At 39.2% G+C, this 20,035-nt stretch overlaps 1 protein-coding gene across 1 annotated transcript in view; it reads right to left on the minus strand.

The window, feature by feature from the left end:
• cdh8 (cadherin 8) overlaps positions 1-20,035 on the minus strand; it is a 119,926-nt gene that overhangs the window by 22,594 nt on the left and 77,297 nt on the right. The window contains 4 exon segments of the mRNA XM_034132751.1: positions 6,467-6,714; positions 12,643-12,830; positions 13,083-13,170; positions 13,172-13,251. Coding sequence (XP_033988642.1) covers positions 6,467-6,714; positions 12,643-12,830; positions 13,083-13,170; positions 13,172-13,251 — 604 coding nt within the window.

Below are 20,035 nucleotides of genomic sequence, written 5' to 3' on the forward strand. Positions count from 1 at the left end.
TGGGTAAAAAAAGTATGTTGGTTTTGTAATGTGACTTAAATCAAGGTTACATGTTTAGCCTTCGGTTTAAGACGATACCGGAAGAGACTTTTCTTGTAGATGTAGGTTTAGGGTTATGTCCCAGGGTTAGGGGTAGGGGTGTAACGGTATCCGTATTCGTCCCGTACCGTCACGGTTTGGTGCATGCAGTCACACGACGAATACGCCTTTTTTTTTTACGAGTGGGTAAAAAGTCTGTCATTCAGGGCAGTATCCACTACATCAGGGGTCGGCAAGTAAGTTTTGGTAAAAAAAATTCTGAGCCACTAGATGGCGGGCCGGAACATAATCAAAGGCTTATTTAAGTAATTGATTGTTAAAACATGTGACACGTTCGAATGCTTGGGGGGGAGGGGGGAGGGGGGGGGGGGGTGCTAGTGAACTGTCAATGGGGGGGGGAAGTTCTGTGATTCTCCAGATTCTACAGATGGCCAGTCCGCCACTGCTCACAAACCCTGTTAAGCCCTGAGACTGTTTTTCAGGTCTCAGACTCGAAAATGACATTCCCAGAACAAATGACCATATCTTCCCTTCTAAAAGGGTTAAATTAATAATATTTTTTCTCAAAGTAATGATAAACCTGTGAGTTGGATGTAGAAAAGTCAGAACAATATAGATGTTTTTTTTTTTTTTAAAGAAAATTCTTTTTTACTTATAGTGAAAACTACCCTTGGATGATGGGTTAGTAGACTAAAAGCTTTAGGAATCCAAAGTACAACATATAATAAGTACCCTGTATCAAAATTGATGCAAAACAAGTGACATTTGACCTTTTTAGAGAGGTTTAGCCAAAAAAACTCCACCTCTGAGGTGATTTGGGTAGAAATGGGTCTTTTTCCATATCTCTGGCCCCCCTTTGTCGATTTTGATGGTTGACACCTCTTTCTCACCGTTAGAGCCAATAGAATCGAAGGGGGATTCCCCCACACACACACGTTGTAAAACAAAAAGGTGGGGGCTTTGCGCATGTAGTTTTGCATGAGAGTGAAGCTATCTCTCGCTCTGAGATCTAGAAACGGAAAAGCAGTCTTATTGCTTTTGGATTATCATGGATTAGGTATGGAAATCATTTCAAAGGGACACAGACACATTGGATTAACCTATAGATTAACTTCAGCAGCGTTTTTATCGTTTTAATGCCATTGAAGACCACTTTGGAGCAGACTACAGAGACAAGGTAACCATGTTAGCATTTTTAGCTACCTAGCGCCACATGTTTTGATGTCTGTTTTTGTTTATAACGTCACAATTTCGTATAATTGAATGATCATGAGGGTACCCTTAGATTCTGTGTCACCTCACCATGTGAAACGATGTCATGGATGTGGAGAAAAGATAAATAATAAGGTTTTGTGAGTGATCTTCGGTGCAGTAATCTGTTAGCATTTTTTGCTCGTTGCTAATTCAGAGGCTCAGCGTTAGCATTGTGGGTTTTCTTTTGAAAAAAAAAAAAAATCATCAGTTAGATGAGTTTTCTTCCCGTTACATGGATATAAAACATTCATAGTTTATTAAATGAACATGCCCTCAGACACTGTTTCCTGCAAGATGTTGCGGCAGTGCCCCGGTACCGGGGTCTCTCGGGCTTAACAGGTTAAACAACAAATGAAGAAGAAGATGAAAACACAACAAAACAAACAAAATACAAGAAGAAGAAAAGTTAGTATGGCGAGTTCAGACAACACACAGGAGCTAGAAGACCTGACCCACCTGTTTCTTTTAAAACAGTTGTGTGGGAACATTTCGGGTTCCCTGTGGACTACAATAACGATGGAGTGTGAGTGGTGGATCGGACGAGGACGGTGTGCCGGCGTTGTTCAACAGCGGTGCGGTATGCTAATGGTAACACAAGCCAAACATGCTAAATCATATCAGAAGGCATCACCCAGATTTGGCAATCACCGGAGCCCGGCAAAAGACAACAGCAGTTCAACAGCTTATCCCCGCTGTTTTTAAGAAGCCAATAGACATGAAAGCCGAGAGACCAAAATAAATAACGGAAGCTTTTGGCATATGTTTTTCAACGGCTTATGCAATAGTAGAGGACCCCGGTTTTTATTGATTGTGATTGAAAGTGATTGAAACACTATCTTATTATTTATTTTGTAATATTTTTTAAGACATTCTTTTTAGTTTTACACCTTATTGAACCTTTTTGTCAGCCATTATAGATAATACGCAGGGTTGCCAACTTTGGGTACCTGGCTGGAGTGAGATTTTGATATCATGGGTTTAATTACACATATGCGCACTAAATGACTGCTATCATGTCAGTAGCGGGACCTTAGCACATACAGATGGAGCATCTTATTTCAGACTCCAGCTTACTGCTTCCTGCCTACTACCTGCCAGTTACCTGCCAAAGACCAGTATCTGGGAATGTTAAGCCCTCCCACTATTTTCCAAGAGGGCGTTGCCAGATTTTCAATTTCAGGATTTAACGGAGATGGCGCTTCCTTTACAAAAACAGGAAGACAACTTTTCATGGACTTTCAGTTTTGTTTAGAAGAGCATTTGAACACATCAATATTTTAGATCAAATGAAGTATATCTAATCTTGTAATTCAATAATATATAGTCTTTATATATTAAATAACTATGGCCAAACTAAGACTTAGTTTTTCACAAGAGAAAATGCAGATATTATATGAAAAACTAAAGTTAAAATCTTGTTTTTAATGCCCCAAGAGCAATAAAAACACTTGGTAAAAAAATCCTGAGTGAGGCTTTCATAAATTGCATTTAGCTGACGCTTTTATCCAAAGCGACTTACTATTTAATAAATGATAAATGATTATTCATAACAAATATGAGTGATGTGTGATTATTATTCATGCTATATACTGATATAGGGCTAAGTAAGCAATCAATCCTGCAAATTAACCCTTAGTTGTTCAATATATTTATTCAGACAATGTGAGTAGAAATACAGAAATTCTGCTCCCACCTAAGGCCAACGTTGCAATATTACAACATTTCCCTAAAAACGTACCAAAACGTAAACATTTTTAAAACTCTTTCATTTCTGCTCACTATTTTAAAGTAAATTCAACACATATCGACCCTAAATATAGCATATATTAAGAACGAGAAAGTGTTAACATCGTTTTTTGTAAACATATGACAAATGTGCGAGGGTGATGACATCAGAGCATCGTCCTATGGGCTTAGCCCCGGACAGGTACAACAGGTATTCACTCAGAGGGGGGTAGGTACTAAATGCCACCCATTTACATGTAGGCAAACAAAGTCAAAAATCAACATACAGTAGGGAGGTGGGGAATGGTGAACGGTATGTGGGTATGTGGGACACTGAAAAGTATATGTTAAAAAGCCTCAGTCACCTTAATTCATGTAATAAAAACATATCAGGTCAGTAACACTGAAAGCTAAATGTGCAATACCATGTTCAGCTATGTTACCATTTATAATGTTATTGTTGTTACAACAGAAGATGTTTTTCTTTATATTGAAGTTAAATGCATCAATCTGGTGCACTTTGAGGTCAAAATTAAGAGATTTATGGATACCGCTGGAAAAAGCTGCAGTACATATGCCGAGCCTGTATGTAGCGCTGTAACTTCCTCCACATAAGCAGCCTTCTGTTTATTCAACGTGGGCCGAGGGAACCGGGCAGAGTTTTTCGCCGGTCAACGTGTGTGAAAGTTTAAATCTTCCTTATTGAGCTTTAAAACAAATGAATAACAACTATATATAATAATAAAATAAACACCGGCTGTTGTTATGCCTGCTGTAACGTTAAATTACTCCATTCTCCGCTTAAGGAATTATGCCGTTACAAGCTTCATAGTTGTATTTATCATCTAAATTTGCAGAAACAAGTTTAATATTCTGAAAGCCAAGACTTTGTTTATTTGAAATCAGATGAAAACAAACTGTAACGGACCCTGCCGTGTTATCTATGATTACTATGCCTTACTGTACATTCATAATTTCAGCCGGAGGGAGGTGGGCGGCGCTGCGGAGGAGCAGATTGCGAGTGAGAGGTGCCTGTCATCTTCCCTTTACAAGCTTCACAAATGTATTTATCGTGTGATTTTGGAAATAAAAGTTTCATATTCTGAAAGCCAAGACTTTGTTTATATATTATACGTGGGTAGCTATGACGTCAGAAGGAGTTACCGTAAATGAGAGCTGCCGTAAAAGTGTTTCTAGGATTTCTAAACAAACTATTACAGCTGTTATAAAGCATTAAATAAAAAGTCATGAAAGAGATAAGGAGGAGAAAAGGTTTAAGGAAGTAAGCAAGGAATACAGAACGTCGAAATCCTCTGTTTCACGCGATGTCGAACATTGAAGACAGATGACGGCGGTCCCCCAATCTACACAGCGGGAGAACGAAGATCATAAAGCAGATCGGAGGAGACATCACGATCTTTCCCACATTAGTGCAATTCACCTATACTTAACCCCAAATAAAAGAACCCAATAAAAACAGTTGTTAAATAATAGTGAAGTCACGTTGTAATAATAACATCTCTCGGTTTGAGTGTTCTTTTTCTGCTTTTCTGACTATTTCTCATTGTGGGGAAAAATAACACCCAGGGGTCCTGATCGTTTTAATGAAGTTGAATACAGAATATTCATATTTGTCAGTGATTTCATGTCAATTCGGCGAACATAAACATAAATGATCGTGGTGAAGATGATGATAAAATTAGGATAAAAAATCGGGAGAGCCGGCTGCATTTCCTCTCGTTCGTTTTTTTCGACTAAACAACATTATTTTGTTAAATAACAACATGGTGATGTTTTGTAAATGATTACATGTCTTATTAGCACAGACTATGATCCTATCCGTGACATATGGATCTTAACAAAGATCCGCTATACATTAGTACCAGACATACTGTACATCCAGCTTACTGTATCGAAGTTGATTTCACATGAGCTCCAGTGTGGAACCCCACTGTACCCCCTGGTGGATCAATGATCCATTGCAGCTGGCTTCACAATAATTAAATTGATTTATCACGGGGGCGGTATCAAGTCAGACTGGGGGCCGGCTCTTCATCACGAACCAATCACGGGCCGATCACGGAACGTGCACGAGCCAATCACGACCCTCGCGTTTCAAACTGTCTGAAATAAGATGCTCCATCTGTATATATGATATATATACAATATATACAAATACACAATATTGGACACAGACTATAAAGGGCACAAAGTTTCATTCACTAATGAAAGTCAAACACATGTTTGTTTCCTCTGTTTTACTGTGTGCATAGGCCTGTCGCGATAAGCAATTAATTGACTTATCGTACGATAAATAAAAATGAACTCCATAACTTTTCTGACCTCGATACATTTCCATTTACATGAGGATGTGACTATCAGTTTGAAAGGATGTACTTGAATTATTATTATATATTATCATTATGTCAGTGGTCTAAAATGGTCATACAACGGTGCCGACAATATTATCGTTTATCAAAATTAATTATCGTGAGAGGCCTATACATGAAACACAGACACAAACAAATCTACAGACTTACTCCAAACTGCCAAATATATTAATTAACGCACTCTCACTCTCATATACTCTTTGACTCTATTTTGGCCTAGTAGAACAATAAGCAGCAGACTTTTACTTTTTATCATTTCTACTGGATCTTAGATCTGCGCAAGCGCAATACGGGTCGGGGATTGACCAACCGGCTCCCACTGCTCTGCTGTCTGTTAACGTTGTTAAGAGTGGTGGGGGCGGGGAGGGAGCAGATCGACAGCTTGAGCAGCTGTCAATAACCAACCAAAAACGATCGCCGGTTCATCTTGTTTTTGGCGTGAGAATAGTTTGGGCAGCGTGAGAGCGTGAGATTGAGAGTGAAAGCGTGTGTCACACGCCAGATGCGTGAGAGTTGGCAACCCTGTAATACGGCCATCTGAGTGTGTGTGGTACTGTTTGTGGTTTGTTTTTAACTGTGTAATAAAGTAAATTATTCAAAATGTTAGAGTTCCTTATTTTTAAACTGAAACTTGCACTACTGTTCAAAATAAATAAAAAACAAACCTGGAATTATGCATTTGCTTTTTCTTGTTGTACCGAACCCGTACCGAACCGTGACCCCCAAACCGAGGTACATACCGAACCGTGAATTCTGTGAACCGTTACACCCCTAGTTTAGGTAAGGCATTCTCCAACCCAAAATTATGAGGCTGATAAAAACCCATTAACCAATTCAATGTTGGGAAAACTGGCATCCACTCTCTTACCAAAGTAGAGTCTGGATCCCTGGCAGTGACAGTCCCTATAGCTGTGTTGATGCGGGCTTGCTGGCAAACTGGCATGGTTGTGGGTAAGGCCCCTTTTAACCCATATCAATGAGACTGATTACCAATGATAAAAGTCCAATAAATGGCCAGGAAACAATCAATGTTGGTGAAATTGCATCCACTCTCTTACCTGACAGTGCTGGCAGAAGAGTCCGGATCCCTGGCGGTGACGCTGCCTATGACTGTGTTGATGGGGGCATTCTCATTCACTTCTAGCAAGTAGACTGCTTTCAGGAAAACGGGAGGTTCATCGGAATCCTCCACCACAATCTTAACAGTAGCTGTGTCCTTGAAGGGCACACCGTTGCTGGGCTCCGAGCGGATGTTGGTGGCCTCAACTTTAAGGGTGTAGGCTCTCTTGCTCTCGAAATCTATCACCTGTAGGGAGGACCAAAGAGAGAGGAGCAGTGAGTATCACCCTGCTTCCTGACAAATGTATGTGTACACTAAAGTTGTACATTTACTCAGGTATTCTACAATTATGAATAGGTTCATGTCATGCTACTTTACACTTCTATTCCACCACATTGAGAATATGTACATATACTTCTCAATATTGGTTTGAATGCTGCACAGATGCAACATATGAAATATTATACACACCAATTTTACAACTAACATGGTTTTTTTACTGCTATCAAGTTTCTTTGTGAGAAATGTGGGAGCTTGACTGATACGTTTATAGGCTTTCTGCTGCTAAGATTTTTACTGACTTTATGCTAATGTTAACCCTTAATTACTTAAACCCTCTGTGATTAAAACAATTCTAAGTGCGGCGCCCCCAAGTGGCAGTATTGAGAAACACGGAAGAAAGGACACAGGCTTTTCCGCAAACACGAGCTGACTGGACAGAGCATCCAAACACATTTTCTAATTTTTCTACAAAAAATTATAATGCCATATCAATCATTGAAAATAAGTTGTTACCACATAAACATTAAACACACAGGGGGCTTTAATCTGAAAAGTCCCAGCCTTTACTTGCATGAAAGAACACCAATCTTACTAATGCTCTCAGTGACAGCAGATTATTAGAGCTCTCATACTGCTACCACAAGCAGCTCACATACAATGAATGAGAACAGGTGCTCATTCACCACCATCATCTCAAAAGGTATAATTTTCCAAAGAGAAATAAAAACAGTTTGTCCAGGACGAGTCATTGTGTGACTGACATATCTGTTTAATCGCTACTTCTATGCAGTATTTTCTTTTACAGATGGCTCGTCATTAATATTTAAAAGGAAGCAGAGAGTCACAATTTTAGCCTTGTGGCATCTCCGAGGACACCCCAGAATGTCACAATTTCATTCGGAATCACCTCTGGTCGCTCTCGTACGACGAGAATAATGGGATCAAGTCACTTCCACGCTCCATAACCGCGATTTATAGGGAAATGAAAACTGGGCCTTGCCGCTTGAGGGGATAGGAGCTGGCTAGGGGAGAGAGAAGGACTGAGAGGAGGGAGATGAACACAACGGGTAATGTATTCAGTTAGAAAGAGAGGGAGAGAGCAAGAGGATCTGTCCCTGAGGTCAGACGGGGCCGGTGCTGAGAGCTCCTGGGTGCACGGGGGGACGTGGGGTGTCTGGGGGTCCAGCTGTGAGACGGCAGAAGCAGCCGGGGGGACGGTGGAGGCGACCCGAGGCTTTGACTTCCACACTCCTGCCATCAGGGCACTAGTAGACAGCCCAAGCCCCCGAAGCCTCTCCAATCCCCGCTCCTCCATGGTCGAGGAAGCTATTTGGAACACTTTCATTATCAACCTCCCCTTCGTCTTCTTCTCCTCACCCAACTCCCCCCCCCTCCGTTCCTTCCTTTTCTCCCTCTGATCCTGCCATCTGTGCTGAGAAAGTACATAGTGTGGCTGGACCCCAAGCCAATGGATTACACTTATATTCTGAGGGCAGTGGAGAGTAAGAGCTTGTATAAGACGATGGCTGGATAGACAAAATTATTGTATGGAAATGGAGAGAGGGGAAAGGACAACTTTTTAATAGGAATGTATTATTTGAAAGTCATGTACTGGTACCCACATTGGTTTAACTGTTTGGTGTCCAGCGGATTTTTACAGTATGTATCTTTTAAATTGGTGAATATTACATCTGAATATTGTAACTCCAGCTATTTCATGGTTTACTTATAGTAACCCATGACTGGCCTGGGTTACTGAAAATTGCACAACATTCAAGTCCTCAAAATGAAAGTTGTATTAGGTCAGTGGAAGGTTCACTCGTAAAGGCAGACTCAAAATCATGTCTCAGATACACGCCAAATGTTCAGGAAGTTCAGTTTAATCAGTCAGGTACAGGCAGGGTCAAAACCAGGAGACCCATCAAACAGGCAAGCAAGTCCAATACGGGGCAGGAGAATACTCTGCATCCGAAACCAGGCAGTGAAGGACAGAATTTGGCAGAGCAGATAAACAGACAAATAACTAAAAGAACACTTGAGAGCTTGGAAGCACACATGAGGGCTGCACGGAGATTACACACAGATGGAAAGAATCAGGGCAGGGCAAATAATCACAAAGGTGGGAAAACACCAAGAGAGAAAGGAAAACTACCCATGACACGAGGAAAGAATACCTTTTCAAAAATAATATCAAAAGGGGTAATAAATAGCACTGGTGTATTAAAGTGGACATTTCTCTTTTCAATCAGGGCAGTTAAACGCTGAGATACTGGCGAATGTCTTGGCAAATACTTGATAATTCATACAGCGGACACTGGACGGCATTAGCATACATTTGGAGTCCTGTTTTGGCCACTTTGTTGAATGTTAATGCTAAATTCACTTTTAATCTCTCTAGCAGAGGCTGTGGGTCACAAAACAATGAGCTTACAGACTCTAAAATGCTAAGTTGTTAATACTAGAAAAGGTTACTAAGTAGAGTACAGTTCTCTGCCAGAGTTCTGTCTCCAACAAAGAAGTCTCACTAAATTGTTTCTCCCGGCAACTTCACAATCGAGATGGTGGTGAAGATATGTGCATACTTTATCAGGTATGCAATTTACTTGTAGATGGTCTGGCTCAAAATGTGACCAAATCTTTCTTTAGATGTCAACTTTTAGGCCATGATAAAAGCCAAAATGTGGCCTGAAACAGACGAGGTAAGGCGTATTTTAATTCTAGGCGATTTTCATTTTTGAATTTGTTTTTGCGATTTGTCTTGCAGTCAATGATAGTATATAATAGACAATATAATTGGCCTGTGGGGGAGATAAAAACAACATTTAATAAATGCAGCTTTTAATTAAATAGATTTAGTTGTGAGCTGCCTTTTTTCTTTGAGCAACAAGTAACAAATAATTTAGCAAATTACTCCACATTAAATTCCAGGGAAATTGGCTCTCCCCTTATCAAAATATTGAAATATTTTCACTTGACAGTAACTACAAACAACTCATTATATTTGTTTCCAATGCCCTAAGGAGGGGAAAGGGGCTCTCACTGTTGCTGGCGTACTCAATTACATGGTGGTTTAAGGAGAACACAGTGGCTTCTCTGATTCGCCGAGTTACTGTAAGTCTGATTCATTACTTTCAATAACAATTACAAAATCAAAGAAAGGCAGCCCCATTTAAATAAACACAAGTCATATTCTAACCAGCTCTAATTATTAATTCAATAAACGCACATACAGTGCTTAGAATAAGTAAGCCAGCGAGAACCGCTTTGATATTTGTTAGTATGCATACTGTTGAACAGATACTATTTGAGATTCATGAGGGCAAAAGAAAAACAGTAGAGCCACGTACTAAGCATTTTTGAAGTCAAGGTTGCATAGCCAGTTTAAATTCTTATATGTTCCTGGAAAAAATAAGCTTATGAAGACATTTCGGAATGTGGCACAGCAGACTTACACAAATCAACAAAGCGACCGTCTAGTTTCTCCTGTGTTGGAAAACCCATCAAGACCATGTCCCACGCCACTGCTGTGTCATCTTTTGGTGTCTCTTAAGCATCAAATCAGAATGTACACACAGGCCATTTAGAGACTTCAAAGTTCAGTGTTGGCTGCAGGGGTGAAAGCTCAGCATCCCACGAACATCCCTCGACAGGCCTGGGAGCTGGCAGATAAAAAGCTTAAAAACCCAAACAGAAAAGAATACCTCGCCTGGTTTGTGCCTCTCCAACCTCAGTGAGATCAATATGTTTTTAACCTTGCCGCAAAGGATGTGTAATAATTCAATTTTTTACGTTAGATGTGAGTTCAAAGACTCGTACAGAAGTTGGCAGCAACAGGGCGTGTTGGGGAAAGAGTTACAATGAATACCTTCTTCTGTCACCCTTGTTTGAGGATAACACCAGTGAAGACGTAGAACAAAAGAGTAAAAGCATAACAACCGCTTCTTTTAACCTGTCTCGACTTGCCGTCTGGAGGGAATGCGAAAACACTAAGTGTGCAAATGCTACTTTCCCCAACACAATATCATCTATCTTGCTTAGGCGATTAAGGCAACCAACTTGAGGCTGCAGAGAGAAAGCTGAGCAGGCTTTGGGAAATCGAGGCCCTCTCTGTTGGATATGGAAGTGGAGCTTGAATAAAAGTCTAACACATGTGACATTTGCTATGTCAACAGTTGGACATTTGTTCTCTGGCACTGCTGTTTTCTTTAGTGGCTGTGAATTGAAGTACCAGCGGATTGCTTTAGCTCTTATACATTCCATCTCCCACACAGTTCACATTTTGACAAAGCCATACCACATGTCCTTGGGGTAATGTCATTTTACATCACAACACAATGGCATTCTGCTTTTGAGTGATGTATAGCTCTGCTCTCCTGACGCCGAACCAACCATGACTCAAGACTTAAGAACGCCCATCCATCAATCACGTATGATTCAATATATGCAAACATCCTCCAGCAAGCAGAGCCACTATAGAAGTAGAATGTGGAATGCATACATATATAAACAGCTTTGGTGTCTTTGATTCGAGAATCTTGGTTTGATTCTCAGTCAATTCCTCAGCTCCGTATTGAGAACAAATACGGGATTGGGTGCTTCAAATGTCTACAGGCAAGCAACGCTATACAGGCTTTTATGCTTGAGGAAATATTCATACTGCATATCTAGAAACGTATTACATTGTGAAATTGTGTGAGATCCTTGGATAATTATTCAATCAGCAGCAAAGCATGTGTCTTGGTTCTTCTTCAAAATTAAATTATGAATACAATGCTATTCTTGTGAACACTTTACCGGCAGCAGATTGTGCCACGCCAATATGCGCTAATGCGTTTGACTCAAGGTAAGAGATTTAGGTTTTCTGACAGCAGTGTCGCTAACTCGCTTTCCTCAGGAAAATGTAATGAGCATTGTGTTTTCTTGTCTTAACAACTATTACTAATGTTTCATTTAGCAAGGCAATTAACCGGCAACTGCTTTGCTGATGTTGCTTTGGGGCATGTGGTAGATGTGTGAAGCTTTCACATGTTGTATGTGCTAGCATCACAAAGAACATCTGGAAGCATTAGGTAAAGACCATCTGTGTTTATGGTGATGACATTGTGGGTGTCAGCTCAACTGGATTCAACTAAAGTTAGAACAATGATCGAATCAATATACAATATGTTATAATGAGTTTAGAATGCTACATGAGCTAAGAATTCAACATCTAAATAGGCAAGACTGAAATGCCAGAAGGAAATGTTCTCTGAAAAAAAGTTCCCTAAACTTGAATGTCCATATAAACAGAAAGTCCATCAAGAAAGCTCATACTTTACCTCAAGCAAACACCATGTGAAAGGAATAGTGTTTTTTTAATGGAATAGGGAAAAAAAGCAAAATTCTACACTCGTGCAGGCCCTGGCGTTTTAATATTTAATGTTAGAATTTCAAGTGAACATTTCTCCAGAACAATACAAGGGAAAATAATTACCCTAAAAACAATACAAAAGAGAACAAAAACTCTGAACTCATGTTAATACAACGTTACAAATACATACATACATACATACATACATACATACATACATATGTAAATAGTTTTAGCTTATGTCTTTAAGAATTAAGCTGTAGCAGCTTGATGCAAGGACTATTATTCTGGAGATGTAGGACCCTGAAATCTTAATTGAATCATTCATCAATTGATATTTATTGAAATATAAATCACTTCAATATGACTGAAATGAAATACTTGGGCTTGAAACCGACCAGCGGATCAAAGGCGGGGCTTAAGGAAAACTCAAGTGCGAATGCTAACACCTGCTGTATTACACATTCCTGGACCTTGACGGTCTCTAACAATGACAGAGAAAGCATGAGCAGAGCCATGTTACAGCTGTTTCAAGTTCTTACCTTTTTCAGCCGAAGAATCCCTTCTTGTGTCTGCCCGTCGGTGACTATCTCGAACATGCCTTGTTCATCTCCCTCGATAATGTTATACGTTGACTTGGCATTATCACCGATGTCTCTATCATTTGCTTTCACCTTGCCGCCCATCTTGCCTATCGGTAGGTCTTCAGGGATCACAAACTCGTACAAACCTGTGGAGGAATAGACATTGGATTGGAGAATTGTTGATTCAATTTGAGAAAGTCAGGGAAGCATATTACAGCACTAAATCCTCATTAGACTTAACAAGAGTTCGAACTTGAGGTGGGTGTTTGAGGAAACTTACAAAATAACATTCATTTTCCCCAATTATAACCAATCAGAGAAACACTAGTTTACACCGGTGGTTATTGGTTTTTCCTCCTAATTCAATTTGGGACATTTAAGGCCACAAAGTTACTTACTTTTAGAGAACTTTGGCGGATTGTCGTTGACGTCTGTTAGCGTGACGGTGACTGTCGTGGTTCCCGACAAGCCCCCCATGTGACCCTCCCATGTCCTTAGCCTGTATGACCACAAGGTACTCCTCTCTCATCTCCCGATCCATCGCATGGAGAGCAATTTTTATGGTCGCTGAAGGTGGAAACAGTTCATAACACATTAGTGCAATTATAAATATGACTGATATACTCTGCTGCATCGTTTTAACGATGCTCACGTGAGCATGCAGGAGAAAAACGAGGCATGTATTCTGTAACCTTCACACCCAACTTACTCTCAGTTTGTAGGTTGCATTATTTTCCACCATGACTTCACACAACAAGGGCTCCACACAAGCAAAAGGTTAAAGAAAGGAATCCCTACAGGTTTACTCCAGGTCTTTGTGAGCATGGCAAGGTGGCCATGACTACAGCCCTGAGAATCAGCTGTGTTGTTCCGCCGTCTGCAGTCATTTGTATTCTGATTGAGTGTGAATTATGCTGTCTGTCTTGTATAATCTTGAATATTGTATGCAGAATGGACCTTATTGACTCTGCCACGGCGCATAATATAAAAAGGGCTCAGCATCGGCATATACGGATAATCCACTCAGGAAACAGAGGCCCGCAGGATCATCAAATGAATATAAAACCCCTCATAAAAGCTAGGCTTTGGCATGACACCCTGCCTTGGTCCTGAGCTGCATCAGACAATGAGAATATGTTTTGCTATGATGAATAACGTGGGAGGGGTTAGGATGTTGACTGTGCCTGCATTTTCAATTCCTGTGAAGTATTTTCCTTCAAGATGTTGCACAATTTCAGGGTCAGCTTTGCTTTTGGAGGTCACACACAGCACTGATGATCTGAACAACTAGAGAATGTGAGTGACAAGAGTTGGACATTTCTTTACAAAATACTTACATAAAATCACCAGCAAGATTGCAATGGAGTAAATTATTTTTTTAACTAGATGTTTTACATTGTTTCATCTGTTTTTTTAAGCCTTCACCATTATTTCCTAACTTGGCTTCCTTAAAATGGCTTTACTTGGTCATTGCTTCTATCCAACTGGCTTACTTTCCTTTTTTCCTTTTACACACTTTTTTGGCTTTTATTCTGAAGTTATTTGAGTGTTATACTTTTGAGTATTATTGTCACAACCATTTCAATTTTCCGCTAACTGGGCTAGTACTGTAATTTCCTTTTTAAATGTGTTGTTGACTGCATTATCAGACATATTTTATATCCATAGTCATTTACTGAGAAAGACAAATATTTGTCTCTAGGTAATGATGTATCTTATGTTACTTATGTTACTGAAAAGAGGTCTTACTTCCTGTCAGATAAACTTTCATTAGACTCCAATAAAAACAAATCCAGATAAAATTACAAGTATTTGAAACACAATAACCTACATACATACATACAGTACATACAGTACATACATACATACATACATACATACATACATGCATACATACATACATACATACATACATACATACATACATACATACATACATACATGCATGCATACATACAAACATACATACATACATACATACATACATACATACATACATACATACATACATACATACATACATACATACATACATACATACATACATACATACATGCATGCATGCATACATACAAACATACATACATACCAGTGACGTGCGGTGAGGTTCATGGCTGGTGAGGCACTGACTCACTGACTCAGATTTACAAATATTATATTTTGACCTTAATCGAAATATTCGGTTATTTTCAAAAGCTTTTTTAGTCTGATGCTTCGATTCATTTTAAACAGACCGTTCAACAAAAGGATACCCAAAATCTAAATATTGGATTGTTCTTTCTTAGTAAGATCCCATTTTCATTACAAATGTGGTCTTACCTTGACTTGAAGATGAAGTCCATGCTATCCTTCTGGACAACAATCTCTATTACTTTTTTGTAAAAGTCCTCCTTATCTTCCTGTAGTTTCAAAAGTCTAGTTTGTTGTTTGCTCTACCGTCTCTGCGTAGAATAACAGTAGCAACAAGAACCTGTGGGCTCACGTGCGCCCCCTTCAGGGCGGCAGAGGTTATGGCTGCCTCCCCTGGTGCTTTTTTGCCGTTGTACGATGAGACCAGCGAGCCTAAATATCATATACGTGAAATAAGTTATTTAGAGACTATGGATGGCGAGGATAAATGTAATAAAGGGATCTACAAACATTACATTGGTGACCTACAGTGAGATGGTAACAGGCATGCGCTTAGGGCCCGCTTTCCAGCCAGTTTCTGTGGGGTGACGCATTCTGAGGTGAGGCAGATCTCATCTGTGCCTCACCTCACCCCACAGTAACTGGCTTGAGCGCGCTCACAAAATAAGTGCCCGCGCTAAATTAGTGCCCGTGCTCCAGCAAGTTACTGTGGGCTTACGAGAGGCAGAGCTCGTCCCTGCCTCACTTCTCATCGCTCCCGTAGCGGAGCTCGGCCAATTTGCTGATTTTGACTATAAAAAGCGATTGGAATCATACAGAAATCACACTTACAACACAGATCAGTGGAGACATTTTATTATTATTATTACTATTTAGTTTTTCTTTTGTTGTTTTTCCATTACATTGCTCTGCCTCCCCTGACTGCACGTCGCTGATACATACATACATACATACATACATACATACATACATACATACATACATACATACATACATACATACATACATACATACATACATACATACAGTATAGAGATACTGGGACGAGTTGCATAATGTTGTAAATGCAGCAAAAGATCAGACATTAAACTATACAGTAGGACAGTTTAGTATACATTCAATCTAATGTACTGCTACAATAATAATACTTATCATATCAAATGTAATTTAATAGACAGCATGATCCATGTGCTGAGTTTCACAGTAAATCCAGAGGACCCTAAGGTGCTCTTAAAGATGAAATAAAACATGGAAAAAAGATAATTATCTTTAAGCACCTTTAAGCTAAAACCTCAAACAGTATGTAATGTATCTTCTCACATGTTCACACGACAGGCCCACTGAACAACAGAGTGAACATTTTATTGTTGCAACAATGAATTGTTGCCATTTCAAACATTCAAATGATCATTTGAAATAATCAAATTGGCTTTAATAGCCACTTAAGCACATATATTATATTTGAACTTCAATTGAATAAATTCTACTATTTTGGTACAGTTTTGTATATATCGTTTTTATTGGATTATGTTAGGTGTATTTACTACAAGGTGATATGCCGTAATATACTGTAGCTTTCAGTCCATAAATACTTGAACTACTTTATTACATAAGATTCTGGATGTTTTCAAGTGGATTGAAAGCAATTTGTTATCGTGTAACTGTGTTCTGGTTATTTAATTAAAGCAGTGTTATAGCATATCTCCTACTTTTGAATCATCAAGTCGGTAATGGACTGCTCGCGGTGCAATTTGATTGGAAAACACATACCTGGACACTATATTATTATTTCAACAACAACAACAACAACAATAACAACAACTGCTGTTAAGGTTTACCTGTCTCCCTTGTGTACAATTTATCAGAACTGAGATATCTTTAAAAATTAAACATGTTTTTGACCATATTATTCTGACATTTTGTTTTAGTTATTGAATGCAGTGTTATAGTATATCGCCTATTTGGAATTATAAAGTGGGTAGTGGACTGGTCGATATGTTATTTGAATGGAAAACACCTGCCTCAACGCTGCATATACCTTTGTTCTGGTTTTCTGGTTTGACCTTCCTCTCAATGAGTACATTGGATCTTCACAAAGGGATCGAAATTTGATGAAAGGAGAACTAATTCATTGTGCAGAATAAGTGGCTTAAGAACTTATTACATTGGATAAACAGTCACTATGTGTGGTTCATGCTTATTGTGCAAAAGCAACATTTATGCTGCATTATGTTACTGGTCCAAGCAGTGAAGCTTTGAGCTTTGAGTGGCATCAACAAGGTAGACCCACCTCCTCTCGAGTCAGGCAAACAAATTAACCCATGAATAAAAAGAGCAACACAAACAAGTCACTTGTACTCCCTGTGTGTGTACACACACACACACACACACACACACACACACACACACACACACACACACACACACACACACACACACACACACACACACACACACACACACACACTTCAGTCATCATGCCATGAGCAACACTCTCATCTCTGTTGATCATCGTTAATTATTCAAATGAATTCCTAATCACTGAAAAGGGAGGATAGACAAACACTCATTTCCATAGATATTTGCCTCAACTTTTTTTTTTCCTTTTCTCTTTTCACCGACCATTAACCAAGTGATGAATTGGGGCATGATGTTTATTTATTTATTGAATGCTTTTCATTTCCAATGTGGCGTTGTAAGTGTCAGACGCATCCTAATGGTTGTTTTCCCCCTTACCTTTTATTTTTCATTAACATTCATTAAAACATCTGGCTAACTCGAATGAGCCATCTGCATGTGCTGCACAATCACACAGAGCATGAATGCTAATCCTTAAATTGTCCGTTCAGCGCGCTTTCTAAAGCCACGATGCAGTAAGAATACGACGCCGATGTAGAAGTGAAGACGAGCCCGAATTTCTGTGTCGAGCTGATCGTCGCTTCTAATTATGTGCATACATTTCGAGCCTCCCTTTCTCCAATCTTGTTTATTGTGTGCTGTTTTCCAAATTGTGAGCAGTCGATTTCCATCTCATTTCTTATTAATGTAATTTCACCATTATTTAATCATATTGCTTACAGACACATGTTAAAAAGTCAGCTGAAAAAGCAATTAGAGATCCAATCTGGAGTCTGTTTGGAGATAACTTTATGCATCATGACGCTGCTGAAGAGTCTGCCTTGTGAAAGGAAGAAGTAATTATTATTATTACTTTGAATGCAATGATGTTACAGAACAGCATGTGAGCACTGGCCCATTTAGCATTGAGGACGGCCAATCAGCTAATGGAAACAGGCAACTCACTGATGCCCACGTGAATCTTATAATTTAGTAGTTTTGATAATGAATTTCATGCAACCCGTTGATGAACCATACAGCCTGCCACAGATGACAAAGCTAAACCAAGACACAAATGATAGACAACCATACAATTGTCTCAAAAGTGCCAGCTGAGGTTAGGACAGATTTTTCTAAAAGCGGGCACGGAGATGATGTTAAGTTAACACAACAAAAAATATTATTAAACTAATTTGGGGGGTCCGCAAAAATATGTGCCGATTCAAATCACCTCGTGGGGAGTGGACGTTTTTAGGGCATCCAACAGGAAGGTATTAAACTATCCAACAGGAAGTAAGCAAACCTTACAACAGGAAGTCTGCCTTAGCTTAGCCGTGTTTGGTGAACACGCATTGTACCGTGCAAATACTTAATGCTTTACTGCCCAAAATAAAAGACAATTTATTTTGCCATACAGATGCTAACAACTTAACGGTTATATATATATATGTGTTGGTCTTTTTACTTAGAATTAATTAATTAAAGGTCCGCTGCAACTCTTACTACTTTTAAATCCAGACTAAAAACGTATCTTTTTGTTGCTGCATTTGAGTGAGCTGTTTATATCCACACTGCAGTATGGCTTTTATTCATGTGTTCTATATCTGTCGTGTTTATTTTATTATCTTTGCTTTTTAATGCCTGTTATTAAATGCCATTTTATAATGTGTTTCTGCTGTATTTATTCTTAAATATATTTTATTTTAATTTGTAAAACACTTTGAATTGCCGTGTGCTGAAAAGTGCTATATAAATAAACCTGCCTTGCCTAGAATTATGTATACCTCTGTCTATTAAGATTTTGGTATTTTATTGAGCTATTTCTATAGTTTTTTTGTGCAAGAGATACTGCTTCTAAATCATCATTAAGAAAAGATACATCAGCTCTTGATAGTGCCAGAAACAGGGGAGTTTGTGCCGAAGCTTTTCATAAAAATGATGATAACATAAATATTTGATCACAAAAGTAGATTAATAGTTCCTATTAATATATATATATTTTTTAAATCATACATTTGTTTCCGTACTGTAAAATATACCAGTACGACATTGTCATTACAAATTCAAAAGCTTTACACTGCTCCAACAACATACACATGTTTGTGTCTCCGTAGCCTCTACTTCCTGTATAAGGCTACACGTGTTTCCCTCTCATTCAGCAGGCCTGGGTGATTGTACAGATCGCAATCACATATGGGTCATATTGTGTGCATATAATACTTTCCATTAGTGATGTCAGTCGGTGTGTCTGAGAGATCTGCGAGATATAAATGTTACCTTATTACATTTATTAATATAAACAGACAATAAGACCTTGGAGAACTGCCAAGTGTCAACATCTACATACTGTATGTTCATAATGGGTTCATCCTTTATACATCTGTTTACACCCTGTATATCACCGGCAGTGGCTCAGTCAGTAGGGGCTTGGACTGGGAGCCGTAGGGTCGCTGGTTCAAGTCCCCGACCAGACCTAAATATGGAGTGTGGACTTCTACTTGGAGAGGTCCCAGTTCACCTCCTGCCCTGCCGTGGTGCCCTTGAGCAAGGCACCGGACACCCCCCTTCCCCCCCCACTCCCATTGCTCCCCGGGCGCTGTACAATAGCTGCCCACTGCTCCTAGTACTAGCCTCCTTGTACTAGGATGGGTTAAAAGCAGAGGCCAAATTTCACTGTGTGTGCTCTGCATGTGTGACCATTAAAGAGGGTTTCATCCCTCCCTATTCTATTCTATATGTATATATTATTATAGTACACACTGTTTATTCTCCTGAACACGTATATTTAATTAACATTCTGTTTATCTTATTCTTTATTTTTTGTTTGTCTTTTTCTTGCAACTACATTTTTCACAATTTCTTTTCTTTTACTTTTATTTTAAGT

The sequence above is a fragment of the Trematomus bernacchii genome, unplaced genomic scaffold, assembly GCF_902827165.1.
Source record: "Trematomus bernacchii unplaced genomic scaffold, fTreBer1.1, whole genome shotgun sequence".
Lineage (NCBI taxonomy): Eukaryota > Metazoa > Chordata > Actinopteri > Perciformes > Nototheniidae > Trematomus > Trematomus bernacchii.